General features: G+C 67.3%; 1 protein-coding gene across 9 annotated transcripts; it reads right to left on the minus strand.

The window, feature by feature from the left end:
• Positions 1–239: 239 nt before the first annotated feature.
• On the minus strand, positions 240–11,465 carry TSPAN32 (tetraspanin 32). Of its 9 annotated transcripts, none has more exons than XM_070063630.1 (8): positions 11,347–11,465; positions 9,236–9,350; positions 8,671–8,768; positions 6,128–6,202; positions 3,158–3,259; positions 2,624–2,710; positions 1,724–1,807; positions 240–1,528 (listed from the first exon to the last, which is right to left on the minus strand). In XM_070063630.1, exons 1-8 carry the CDS (start codon positions 11,410–11,412, stop codon positions 1,391–1,393), a joined length of 765 nt encoding a protein of 254 aa, XP_069919731.1. In that variant the 5' UTR covers positions 11,413–11,465; the 3' UTR covers positions 240–1,390. The 9 variants fall into 9 exon arrangements, with proteins under 9 accessions (XP_069919731.1, XP_069919727.1, XP_069919703.1 ...); XM_070063626.1 differs by having other exon boundaries at positions 1,724–1,819; XM_070063602.1 differs by having other exon boundaries at positions 240–1,069; positions 2,624–2,802.
• Positions 11,466–13,689: the final 2,224 nt, after the last annotated feature.

Consider the following 13,689-nt stretch of genomic DNA (forward strand, 5'->3'; position numbering starts at 1 on the left):
GGCAGCCCGTGCCTCTGACCTCTGAGGTGAGAAGTGGGCCTGGGCCCGCGAGGACCGTGCTCTGGGTCACCAGCGTGGAGGACAGCCGGCGCCCGGCATCCCCAAGATGGCTGGGCTCCCCCTCTGGACCCGTCTGCCCAAGCCGCTCCCTGCAGCCTCCGTCCCTGGCGCTGCCTCTCCTGCCTGCTCCCAGCAGTGGACGGAGTATCCCCTCCTTCCACGTGTGGGTCTTGACAATCTTTATGTATTTTCATTTTATTTGAAAGGCAGAGTATGGAGAGAGAGAGAGAGAGAGAGAGAGAGCGAGAGCACGTTCTGATCCACCAGTTCACTCCCCAGATGCCTGAAGAGGCCAAGGCTGGAGAGACAGGAACTCCACTGGGTCTCCCACGTGGGTGGCAGGGACCCAAGGACGTGAGCCGTCACCCGCTACCCCCGGGTGAGCACTGGCAGGAAGTAGGATGAGGCGTTCCATCGTGGCGCCGTAGCTGCTGCACCCGCGCCTGCCTTCTCCGTGAGTGGGGGGCCTGTCCACCTGGCTACCGTCCCTCTCCCCGGCTTAGGGGACACGAGGGCCGGCGGCCAGGCTGCCTTTGCCTCCGTGAGCCCCCAGGTGACCGGGCAGCGGCTGCAGGAGAGGGAGCATCATCCCAGAGCCGCTGAGGGCCGTCTGAGCGTCCCTGTGGGCGCCGGTGGCCGGCACAGCACAGACGTCCACCCTGAGCACGTCAGGAGCGGCTGGGCACGGGCTCTCGGGGGCAGAGGGGTCGGTGAGGCTGTTCCAGAATGTTCTCGAGGGGTGGGAGCTATCTTGAATGTTCTAGGAGGCACCGTGAGGCTCCTGCAGAATGTTCCAGAAGGGACTGGGAGGCTGCTGCGGAGTGTTCTGGAGGACTGCGGGGCTGTGGTGGATGTCTGGAGGACACGGAGGCGACTGTAGAATGGCCAGAGGGGACTGAGAGGCTACTGTGGACGTGGTGTGTTGTAGAGGACATTATGAGGCTGCTGTGGAATGTTGCTGAGAGGACTGACTCCATTCTGGAATGTTCTAGAAGGCACTGGGAGACAGCTGTGGAATGCAGAGGGGCCAGGCGGGATGCCTGGGGTCAGAAGGTGGCCCCGATGGCCGTGGAAGCAGAAGCGGCTTCCTGGCTGCTGGGCCTGGGTCCCTCCTGCCCTCGTCTCCTGGGCCTCCAAGATGGGGCCTGGGGCCCCGGGGGCATCCGGCTCTCCACGTCGGCGTCGGTGGGGTGGCATCCGGCTCTCCATGCCGGTGTCGGTGGGGTGGTGTTTTTGAGACCAGGCCTTGGCAGGGCTAGGGGCAGGCAGGGAGGGGTCGTGGCGGGACTGACCCGCCGGTCACCCTAAGTGCTCCCGCAGGGCCCTTGGCCTAGCGGCGGCTCTGGAGGGGTAGCACCGACTCTGGCGGGGGCTGCCGTGGCGTCAGGGCGTATTTGCCTCTGCGGTGCAGGCCGCGGCACGTGCGGATGGCGAACCAGAGGAAGGAGGAGAGCAGCAGGGCGTGCACCTGGGAGGGGGGAGGGGGGCTGCGGCGTTGGCAGATGCACTAGCCCCCCCCCCCCAGCAAGCTTCTGGATCCTGCAGGGTCGGGACGGCTCCGCAGCCCCATCCCGCCACCTCCCCGGGGCTGCCAGCTGCAGGCTGCCCAGGCCTGCCCAGGCCTGCCCAAGCCTGCCCAAGCCTGCGGGCAGGGGCTCGGTACCGTGAGGGCCAGGGCGGTGCTGAGCAGGGCGAGGTCCACCTTCTGCTGTGTCCACAGGAAGCTCCGGATGCCCTCCAGGCAGTCCTGGGCAGAGGGCTGCAGGTGTGGCGCTGACCCAGGCCGGGCCGGGGGCCGGGAGGGGCGAGGCAGAGGGCACCACCCCAGGGCCCTGGGGAGAGGCCTTGGGGGCAGGCACAGCCAAGGAGGCCAGAGCCGAGGGGCCACCACCAAGGGGCCGTGCGGCGCCCTGAGCACCGGGCTGGCCACATCCGCCCTCCCGGGTGCTGGCTAGTGGGAGAGGGCCCAGGAGGCCTGCTCTGTTTCCTGGAGGCTCTGGGGCTCCTGCTCCCATCCCAGGCTTCGCGTGACACCCACAGGAAAGGGGTGGCCCTCTCTGAACCATGCAGGCCTTGGCTGTGGGGGTGTGTGGAGCAGACGCAGCCGGCCAGGGCCGCCACCTTCCCAGAGGCCCCTGCTGCTCAGCCCCGCCCTCCTGCTCGCAGGGCTCCCTCCTGGCACCAGCTGTTTCCCCAGAGCACCCCTGCCTCCGGGTCCTCGGCGGAAACGCCCCCCCCCCAAGCGCCCCCCCACCCTCGCCCTCTCCTGCCCGCTTCCTGGAGCTGCAGGGGCTGTCCCTGACTAGGTCCCCAGGACGGGCGTCGCTGAGGCTGGCGGCCACACCCTGGCCTGGGCTGGGCCTGCAGCCCCACTCCTCTTCCGTGGACCGCCCGCCCGGCCCCTGGACACCGGCCTGGTCCCTGGTCAGAGCTGACCCCACCCTGCCCTGCCGCATGGGCTCCGGGAGGCAGAACCCCCAGGGCGGGGGGGCTCAGAAGCCCCTGAGCTGGGAGTGGGGCTCCAGGGTGGGGTGGGGGCCCCAGGGTGCCGGCGCCTGCTCACCTCTCTCGGTGCCCCGGCTCCGTGACAATGGTTGGCACCTGTGCGTTCCAGGAAGCTGAAAGGCGACCTCTTCCCACAGCACAGGAACTGGGAACGGGCCCAGGGGGATGCGGTTGCTCTCCAAGCCCCCAGGCGGGCAGGACGGATAGGGAAACTGAGGCACCACAGGCACCGGTGGCCTAGGGTGGGGCTCAGGGTGTTGCAGCTGGGAGGGCGGGGGCACCAGCCGTGGGGCAGCCTGGCCCTGGCCAGCACACGGGCAGTCCGTGCTCCCTGTCTGACCCCAGGGGTCCTCCCTGGGAAGTGAGGCCGTGGTGCTGCCCGCCTGCCCCCTGCCCCAGCCGCTCAGCCCTCGCTGCTTCCTGGCCCGCGCCCAGGCCTTGGTCGCCATCTTGGAAGTCTTCCAGGTCTTGAACCTGGAGCCCTGCCTTTGACGCTGCACTGGATGGGACGTTTGGTAGCTGGCCCAGCCCAGGCGTCCGCCCTGCGCCTGTGCGCACGGTGAGGCCGACCCCACCCCGCGCCTGGACTCACCGCGTCCTGGATGGCCGCCAGCTCCCGCTGCCAGGCGCCAGACGTGGTCCTCAGCGCCCGGTCGTACACCAGGTCGAAGGTGTCCAGCGCGGCCTCCTCCACCTGTGCCGAGAGCCCCATGCGAGCCCCATGCAAGCCCATTCCGTCCACAGAGCGCCCCCTGGAGGCAGTGATGTCCCCGGAACCCCGCACGGGCAGAGCCCACGTCTCCTGGGAAGCCGGCCACGGGGGCCTCTCTCTCTCCAGGGCTGGCCGTCACTGTGGCCCTGCTGCTCCCTGGATCGAGCCCGGCCAGGGTGCTGTGGCCACCAGCTGTGGCCTCGGGCGTGCAGGGGCCGGCTGGGCAGGGGTCAGCCCTGCCACTACTGATCTGGGAACCAGTGAAGAGCCTCAGGCCAGGGACCTCAGCTGCCCCGCAGCGGCTCCGGGATCTTCCCTGGAAGCCCCTGGCCGTGTTCCTGACGCCTGGGCAGCTGGGCTGCACGTCAGGCCTTTGACCGGGGAGCCACGGGCACTTGTTGCACAAGACCACCTGGGGCAGAGGCCGGAAGAGGGTGGTGACGGGGACCTTGCTGGGCCCTGCCCTCCTCACTGCACGCCCAACGCCACCGCTCCTGCCACTGCCCTCCTGAGTACCCTCCCCCCAGGCCGGCCCCTTGCCAAGTCATTCCTTCAGAGGCCAGCTGGACTCTCCTCCTCCAGGAAGGCCTCCCTGGCTGCTCCAAGTCACCAGCCCTCTTGGAACACCTTCCTGCCCGCCTTCCCACCCCCACACAGAGGCTGCCCCAGAGGGCAGCTGAGGTTCAACGGGGTCCATGCCTGCTCTGGCCACTCAGCCCTGCTCTGCAGAAAGGAGGGGCGGCCGCCTCACGGCCCTGGCTGCACTGGGGCCCCCAGCCCACGACAGACCCCGCCAGCTCTGCCCGAGGCCTGAAACCAGAGTCCCTCTCCGCGGAGCCCGGGTGCTAGCCCTGCCGGGCGGTGGGCCAGCCGCTGAGGGGCCTGGGCCCAGCTCCTCTCCCAGCCTCAGCTGCCTTGGCTGTGCAGTGGGTGAAGTCCGGCCAGGTCACTGCGTCCCCGCAGGAGGAGGCCCTGGCACGGGCGGCGCCTCCTGGATGGAGCCGGCCTGGGCTGGGCGGGCCGGTGGCCAGCTGCCCCTGCCGGCGCTGCCCACGCCGCGGCTCAGGAAGAGCTGGAGAGACGCCGGGGCCCGGGGCCGGCCGCGGTTGTGTAGGAGCAGCACAGGCCTCAGCCCGAGCCCACCGCCTGGCCTCAGGCGCCCTAGCGGCCAGGCTGGACCCTCCTTGCGTGGTGCCCCGGTTCTGCCTCCTGAGAAACCCACAGCTGACTCCCCGCCAGGGGCAGGGGCAGGGTTTGCGGCAACGGGCGCTTGTGGGGTTCCCATGCCCCCGAGAGAGCAGGCCCCGCCAGGTGCGCACTGGGGCTGGGTCACTACTCTGCCGCCCGCCGCACCCCGGCCCGCTAAGCCTGCGGCCGAGGCCCAGGCGGGCTGGTGCCACAGGCTGTGGTCTGTGCCCGCACAGTGGCCTCCAGGGAGGTTCGCTCCCTCAGCTGCGGCTCACCGCAAGGCCGCACTTAATCAGGGCATGAATTATTCAGGGAGCCGCAGTCCAGCCTCCCGGGCCGGCCGTGTGTGGCTGCGGCTCCTCCAGGCTGCAGGACAGGGGAATCTACCGCCATGCTGCCCTGGACACCTCCCGCGAGGGGCCCGCATCCCCGGAAGTGGAGGCTGGGCCCCCCTGGGGGCGGGGGCACCCCACTCTCACAGGCTGTGTCTGGGGTGGGGAGCGGCCGGGGTCTCTCTCCTTCCTAAGGACCCCAGCCCCAGCCTGGGAGTGTGGCAAACAGCCTGGGCGGCGGGACACTGGCCAGGATCGGCCGGCCTGGGGCGGGGGGGCACGGGCAGATGTGGCATGGGCAGGGGGCTCGCCCCTCCTGCTTAAGGCTGCACCCTGGCGCCCAGCTCTGCCCCACCACGACGAAGGAGCGGCCTGGGTGAGGGGCACGGAGAGCCGGGGGCCATGGCGAGGTCAGAGCGCCCCTGCACGTGCCCTGGCTCTGTGCTCCGGAGCTGCAGCCCCTCTGGTGGGGAGGGAGTGCAGGGGCGGGACAGGGCCCGCACTCTCCCCTCCCCTTCCTGTGCTGCACCCCAGCTGGGTTCTGTCTTGCAGGGCCCTCACCGCCCCCCCCCCCCCGCCATGGCGGAACACAGCTCCCAGAGGCGGGGTGGGGGCCGGGCGAGCCTGGGGCGCTGGCAGCCGTCCTGCCTGTGACCACCCACGCTGTGACCCGGCCTTCAGGGGCCAGACCACCCGCTGGAGGACAGGAACGGGAGGCTGCAAGGCCGGCCTGGCCCCTCCCCCGCCCCCTGGGGATTTCCCATCCTGACTCAGGTAGGGCACCCTTGCACAGGAAAGGGACATAGACAGTGACTCCGGGCAGGGCCTGGAGCCCCCTCCGGGCCTGGCACCACTGGGGGACCCCATAGCGCCTCTGGTGCTTGGAAGCCACCACAGCGAGCCGGTGTCGGAGCCAGGCCTGGCCGCCGACCCCTGCCCTCCGTCTGGCATGGCCGTCCCCCTGTCAGAGGGGCCTGGCAGCCAGACGCGGTGTCTGAGGGAGCTCCTGGCACGTGCAGGCTCCCCGCCCTCCCTGTGGCCTCTCAGGCTGCCTAGGGGAGGGCTGTGGGGGGACGGGGCCTGAGTTCCGCCCTGGGGCTCACCTGCCCTCCGGCCCCTCTAAGCTGCTGGCCGCCCAGAGGAGAGAGCCCTGGACGCTGCCTGGGGGTCAGCTGGGTGGAGAGTCAGCCCCTCCCCCTGGCTGCCCACCCCAAGTCCCCGCGCGCATCTTGGGGAGCAGTGCTGGGCACAGTTCCGGTCTCCCCTCCCTACCACCAGGCCCTGTGGCCTCTCGGACCCTCCCCTGCTGGGTGGGCGCGCTGTCACTCACCTGGGTTGGGTGGTGGAGCCTCCAGAGGACCACCTGCACCAGGGCGCAGAAGGCCAGGGCAAAGCACAGGAATCCCTGGAGGGGAGAGGCAGGGTGACCGCGGGCCACGGGGTGGGGTCTGCCTGGTGGGGGTCCCGTTCCCGCCTCCCCTCCTCAGGTGCCTCCCCAAGTCTCCCGCTCAGGCTCCTGAGGGGCTGGTGGGAAGGGGGCTTGGCCCCAGGCAGAGCCCCCCACCCTCACGCGTGGCCTGGAGGCCTGGGAGCAGACACTTCCAGCCTGCCTGGGGGCAGGCTGTGGCTGGACTCACCCAGGCAGGGGCCATGGCAGGTGTGTGCCAAGGGCAGGTTTGTGGGGCCGGGGGCCTCTGGCAGCGCCCGTGCTGCCACCCATGGGGTCCTCCCCCTCCTCCCCTCCCCCATTCCTCCCTCCTCCCCTTTCCTCTCCCTCTCCCCATTCCTCCCTCCTCCCCTTTCCTCTCCCTCTCCCCATTCCTCCCTCCTCCCCTCTCCTCTCCCTCTCCCCTCCCTCTCCCCCCTCCTCTCCCTCCCCCTCCTCCTCCCCTCCCCATTCCCCCCTCCTCTCCCTCCTCTTCTCCCTCCTCCCCTTTCCTCTCCCTCTCCCCATTCCTCCCTCCTCCCCTCTCTTCTCCCTCTCCCCCCTCCTCTCCCTCCCCCCCTCCTCTCCCCCATTCCTCCCCCCTCCTCTCCCTCTCCCTCCCCCCTCCCCCCTCTCCTCCTCCTCCCCGCCCTTGGCTGTGGGCTGCCTTCCTCATCTGGAATCCATCGCTCTAGGCTGCCTCCCAGGCTCCAGGCCCCGCGCCAGCCCAGGAGACAGCATTTTCCAGAAACCATCTCATTGCTCAAGGAAAAGAGCAACAGCCGCCCCTCCCCCTCCCCCTCCCCGCAGAGAGGGAGGGTCCTGGGCTGCAGAGGAGCCCACCCAGGCCTCCCCAGAGCCTCCGTGGTGCAGAGTCTCGGGCCAGCCCTGGCCATTGTCTTGCTCCTCGTTCCCGATGGAAACAAACAAGTCAGATGGCTTCCTTGGGCTGTGCAGCTGCTGTGGTCTCAGCCCAGCGCCTGCCTCATTTCCTGTGCGAGAGGCCGGGCGGGCAGGGGCAGGAAGGGGGCAGTCGGTGCCCTCACGTCGGAGAACAATTTTCCACTTCCTGCTCCCAACTCCCTACGCCCTTCACGTGTGCTCATACATGCAGACACTCGAGAAAGACACGCCAGATACACGTGGACGGCCACACCCAGAGGTGCACACGTGAGCACACACATGAGCTCACGCACAGATGCACACACTCCCGTGCATTGCAGACACGTGCACATGGGCACACACACATCCATACACGCATGTGCAGACATTGGCACACGGCTCAACAGAGCAGGTGTCTCAGGTGGGTCCCCTGTGCGCCCACACTGGGTGCCATCCAGGCTGGGGCTCAGAGGGTGTGCTGGAGCGCTCCCAGCTGGGACTGGAGTGGCCTCTTGGTCTCAGCCCTGCACAGGCCTCCAGCTTGGGGGAGGGGTGTCCAGGCTGTTCCTGCAAGCCCAACCTACATAATGGTCACTCTGGCCTTGACTCGGGCTGGGCTGACCCGTTTGCCCACAGAGCAGGTAGCCTCGCTGGGCGTGAGCGGCAGGGGGAGCTCGGAAGGCCTGGCTTGGGCTGGGCAGCTCAGGGTCCTGCTGGGAGACCCAGGTACCCGAGCCCCCCACCCCCACTCAGCCCTGCCCACCCTCTCCCAACTCCAGCTCAGCTCCACAGCGACCCCTGGTGGCCGACACCGCAGCCCCCGCACGGGACCCGTACAGCTGGCTCTGGGCCCCCGGGCCCTCTGGGGGCCTCCCACCTGCCCTGTGGTCTCCCCACTGGGCCTCCCACGCAGCCCAAAGGTCAGACCTCGCCCCGGCCCCGCAGCAGCCCTGGGAGGTGGCTCTGTCCCCAACTTGGGGCTGTGGACGCAGAGGCTGGGCTGAGGGTCCTGCAGCCTGTGGAACCCCTGAGCCTCCCCCTGCCCAGGGAACCCCAGTGTGGCCCCGCCCTTCAGGCCACCCAGGAAGCAAAGCCCCCAGCACAGGTGTGCCCTGGGGGGCCTTGGAGCTGGAAGACCCCTCCAGCAGCTGGGGGGGTGCACAGCTCAGGGCAGAGGCAGAGGCCAGGCTGGGGGCTCAGCACCTCCCTGGCCCTCCTTGGTCTCCAGCTAACCCCCAGTGGCGTTCACCCAGCCCAGGCCCAAGGCCTCATGGCTACCAGACTCGGACGCTCCCAGGGGCCTCGCGACGGCTCCCAGGGCTGGGAAGACTGACTCTGCCTGCAGAGACTGCCTGCAAGACTGACTCTGTTGAGTGTGTGGGTGACGGTGGCAAGTGGGGCCTGGGCAGGGGCCTGGCCGTCCCCGATGGACGGTCCTGGGTATCCCTGGTGGGCGGTCCTGGCTGTCCCTGGTGGGCGGTCCTGGCTGTCAACCTTCGCTTCTCAGGGCTGTCTCTCTGGCTCCCTTTCTTGGGGCCGAAGTGTCTGGGGCACGGGGCACTCACCGTGGCCATGAGGCCCTGGGCCTCCCTCACTGTGGCTGCGGCGCTCAGCACGGCCCCCGTGGCCAGGATTCCCGCCAGGCCGGTCCCCAGGTAGAAGGCTGGGGGGGAGGAGGGAGAGGGTTGGAGTCACCCAGGACAGGGGCCTGAGACACAGAGCCTGGGTCTGGAATCCACCTTGCCTCCCACCCCCACCCTCCCCACAGCAAACTCCTGCCTCTGGGGGAGGGGGCGGGGAGGGGAGGGGCGCCCCAGCCCTGGCGACGTGGCTGAGGCCTTATCGACTCCTTCCAGGCCCCGCCAGCACCCCACCACCACGATCTCTGCGCTCCAGGCCCCGGTGCCTCACCGCAGAGCCTCTGCCGCGTCCGCCTCTGAGTCCAGGCTGGACACGGACGGCCCTGCCCCCTCGGGTCCCGACGGCACCGACGCTCCCACCCGGCCCCCACACCCTCGCCGCATCCTGTCCAGAGCCGGCTCTGCCGCGGCTACCGGGGCCGGGAGCCCAGGGCCACACGCCGCCGGGTGCGGGCCCCTCTGCTCCGGACGTGGCCCCTGCCTCACTCACCCCAGCGGTGCGATTCCTCGTAGGGGTTCCTCCCCGGGGACACCTGGTGGATGACGGCCATGTGGGCCCCAAAGTAGGTGACAGTCACGAAGGTGGCCACACACAGGGCCAGCAGCTGGGGGGGCAGATGCAGAGTGTGGGAGGGGGGCCGAGGCCCCAGGTGGCAGGGGCTAGACTCCCGGGGGTCGCAGCCAAACCCCCTCCCTCACGCGGGGCAGGCTCAGCTGCTCAGGGGTCCTGTGCTTCCGTGGGGGTGTCTCAGGGAGGCACCATACACCCGGACACGCATGCACTACACCAATGCACACATACACACACACGCACTACACCAATGCACACACTACACCAATGCGCACACACACACGCACTACACCAATGCACACACTACACCAATGCGCACACACACACACACACTACACCAATGCACACACTACACCAATGCACACACACGCACTACACTAATGCACACATACGCTACACTAATGCACACACACACGCACTACATTAATGCACACACACTACACCAATGCACACACACGCACTACACTAATGCACACATACGCTACACTAATGCACACACACACGCACTACATTAATGCACACACACTACACTAATACACACTACACTAATGCACACACACACTAATACACACTACACTAATGCACACACACACTACACTAATACACACACACGCACTACACCAATGCACACACTACACCAATGCGCACACTACCCCAATGCGCACACACACACACACACACTACACCAATGCACACACTACACTAATGCACACACAGGCACTACACTAATGCACACATACGCTACACTAATACACACACTAATGCACACACACGCACTACACTAATGCACACACACTACACTAATGCACACACACTACACTAATACACACACATGTACTACACTAATGCACACATACGCTACACTAATACACACACTACACTAATGCACACACACGCACTACACTAATGCACACACACTACACTAATGCACACACACACACTACACTAATACACAACACACGCACTACACTAATACACACACACTACACCAATACACAACACTACACTAATACACACACGCACTACACTAATACACACACACTACACTAATGCACACACACTACACTAATGCACACACACTACACCAATGCACACACTACACCAATGCGCACACACACTACACTAATCCACACACACTACACTAATGCACACACACACTACACCAATACACACACTACACTAATACACACACATGCACTACACTAATGCACACACACACTACACTAATACACACACATGTACTACACTAGTGCACACACACATGCACACGCACAAGGCCCCTAGGGGTGCACACCCATTGCTCAGCTTCCCTGAGGACCTGGGGCCTTGGAGCACCCCTCTGCAGGGCGGGGAGGCCCCCACCCCAGGCCCAGCTGCGTCCTCCCTCTGCAGGGCAGGGAGGCCCCCACCCCAGGCCCAGCCGTGTCCCCCCCTGCAGGGCGGGGAGGCCCCCACCCCAGGCCCAGCCGCGTCCCCCCTCTGCAGGGCGGGGAGGCCCCCACCCCAGGCCCAGCCGCGTCCCCCCTCTGCAGGGCGGGGAGGCCCCCACCCCAGGTCCAGCCCCGTCCCCCCTCTGCAGGGTGGGGAGGCCCCCACCCCAGCCCAGCCCCATCCCCCCTCTGCAGGGCGGGGAGGCCCCCACCCCAGCCCAGCCCCATCCCCCCTCTGCAGGGCGGGGAGGCCCCCACCCCAGCCCAGCCCCGTCCCCCCTCTGCAGGGCGGGGAGGCCCCCACCCCAGCCAGCCCCGTCCCCTCCATACCCCTGAGAGTCCCCCCAGCAGGCGGAGGCCTCTGGGCCCTGGAGCCCAGCAGGCAGCACCCTCACCCAGCACCCACACTGCAGGCACCCAAGGCCCTGGGCTGCCCCACGGGAGGACAGGTGCTCCCACGGGGGATCCTGTCCTGGGACCACCGCCTGCTGGGCCCCCGGCCCACGTGGGCAGGGTGGGCTCGAGGTAAAACCAGGTTGGGGGCTGGAGCCCTGGGCGCAGGCTCCGGGGCCTCCCGGGCTCCCCCCGTCCGCCTGTTACCACGACAAGGAAGCAGGTGGCCAGCATCTGGCACTTGGCGACTCTGACTCTGCGGCCAGGGCTCATGGTGGCCTCCCTCCTCCGCCCCACTGCAGTTCCTGTCAGCCGGCCTGGGTGCCCCAGAGAGGCAGGCAGGAAGGGGTGGAGCCGGCCCCACTGCCCCACCCTGGCCCGGCCACCAAGCTGATGCAGGAGACCTCCCCGGGAGGGTGGGCTCTGCTCCCAGTGTGGCCACGTGGGACACGCTGGGAGGGGCGGGGCGAGAAGGAGGGGGTGCGGGGGGATGCACCCCGAGGGTCCCAGAGGAACCTGGGGGTCAGGATTCTGTCCCCACGTTGTCACTGTCAGTCTGGGAGGCTCGGTTTGAAACGTTCTGTGACTGACAGCTGTCCGTCCAGCATGAATTCTGGGTGGGCCAGGCCTGGGGGTCTTCCCAAAGAGGCAGGAAACTCGGGCCGGCCCTCCAGAGCCAGGGTCTGACCACAGCCCCGGGTCCTTGTGCCCCCAGCAGGGACGGGGAGCCCCGTGCTTCTCACATTCCCCGAGACCCCCTCGCTGGGCCCCTGCCCGCGCACATCCAGCTCTGTCCCCTCTCTGGACAGCCTGGAGGGCAGCACCTACCCTCGGGAGCCACGGGGGCCCCAAGCCTGCAGGATCCGCCGCCAGGGGCTGGGCTGGGGGACACCGCCTCTCACCCCCTCCCCCAACACCCTCTCAGGTCCTGAGCTCAGACCCACTGCAGGCCAGCGGGGGAAGATGTTGGGCTTGTGTGTGTATGCATGTGTGTGTGCGTGTGTGTGTAGCCGGCACGTGTGTGTGCACGCATGTGTAGCTGGCAGGTGTGTGTGTAGCCGGCACGTGTGTGTGCACGCGTGTGTAGCTGGTACGTGTGTGTGTAGCTGGCACGTGTGCTTGTGTGCGTGCGTGTATAGCTGGCACGTGTGTGTGCATGTGTGTGTAGCTGGCACGTGTGTGTGTGTGTGTGTGTAGCCGGCACGTGTGTGTGTGTGTGTGTGTGTGTGTAGCCGGCACGTGTGTGTGTGTGTGTGTGCGTGTGATGTGCTGTCTGCCGGGAGCCCCTTCCCTCCTTCATCTGATAACTGACGGATGGGGTAAAACAGTTTCATCACCGAGCCAACTGAGCAGCCCCAGTGGTCACAGACAGAAAAGAGCAAGAAAATAAAGAATTTAGGGGCCTGGCATTGTGGCGAGCAGGGAACACCGAAGGGCGCCGGTTCGAGTCCTGGCAGCTCTACTTCTGATCCAGCTCCCTGCTGTGGCCTGGGAAGGCAGTGGAAGGTGGGACAAGTCCTCGGGTCCCTGCACCCGCGTGGGAGACCTGGAAGAAGCTCCTGGCTGCTGGCTTTGGCCTGGCCCATTCCGGCTGCTGCGGAATTTGGGGAGTGAATCCGCGAATGGAAGACCTCTCTCCTTCCCTCCCTCCCTCCCTCTCCCTCCCTCTGTGTGTGTGTGTGTGTGTCTCTCCCTCTTGTCTCTTAAATCTGACTTTCAAAATAAATAAATAAATAAGTCTTTAAAGAAAAAAAAAAGAAAGAAAGGAAAGAATGTCATTTGAGTCACGACCCACAAATCCTCCCTGGAGCGCTGGGAGAAGGGGCGGGTACCCAGGCAGGAGGCTCCCAGGGTGCCCGTGGGTGCTCCCCGCTGGGGAGCTGGGGTGCCCCCCGCCCTGCCGGGAGCTCCGTGTGGAAAGGGGATGAAGGCTCCACAGCGGGGCCCTGGCCGACATCAGCAGGCCGCTGGGTCGGCATCCCTGGACGAGCCGTGGCTATGCGGGTCCCGGTGGGTGTGGCAAGTGCCCTTGCACCCTGCGGCTCTCCCCACACACCCACGGCCCAGCCTCACCGGGAGAAGGACACCGGGCAGAGCCCGGCAGGGGCTGCCTCCCCACCAGCCGTGCAGGCCACCCGGACCAGCCGTGGCTGAGTGACCGTCCCCACCAGGGGGCGCCCAAGCGTGGCATTCTGCTCCTGAGATCCTTGGTGTCTGCCGTGGTCCCCGGGGACTTCTGTGTGCTGAGGGCACTGGGCCTGGGGCCCCTCGGCAGCTTCAGAGCGAGCGAGGTGCGGCTGGGCCTTCCAGGCTCCTGGGCGGGCAGAGCAGGGGCAGTGTGGGAATGCCCCACGGCAACTGTGTGTGGAAGCCCCCAGACCCGAGGCCGGGAGAGAGGCCAGGGTGGGCTCGGCAGGCTCTGTCCCAGTGGGAACCACGCAGCCCCAGCTCTCCCGGGGACCACAGCCCCTGTTCTCCTGGGGACCACAGCCCCGGCTCTCCCGGGGATCACACGGCCTTGGCTCTCCTGGGGACCACACGGCCTTGGCT

This window comes from Oryctolagus cuniculus, chromosome 1 (assembly GCF_964237555.1).
Source record: "Oryctolagus cuniculus chromosome 1, mOryCun1.1, whole genome shotgun sequence".
Lineage (NCBI taxonomy): Eukaryota > Metazoa > Chordata > Mammalia > Lagomorpha > Leporidae > Oryctolagus > Oryctolagus cuniculus.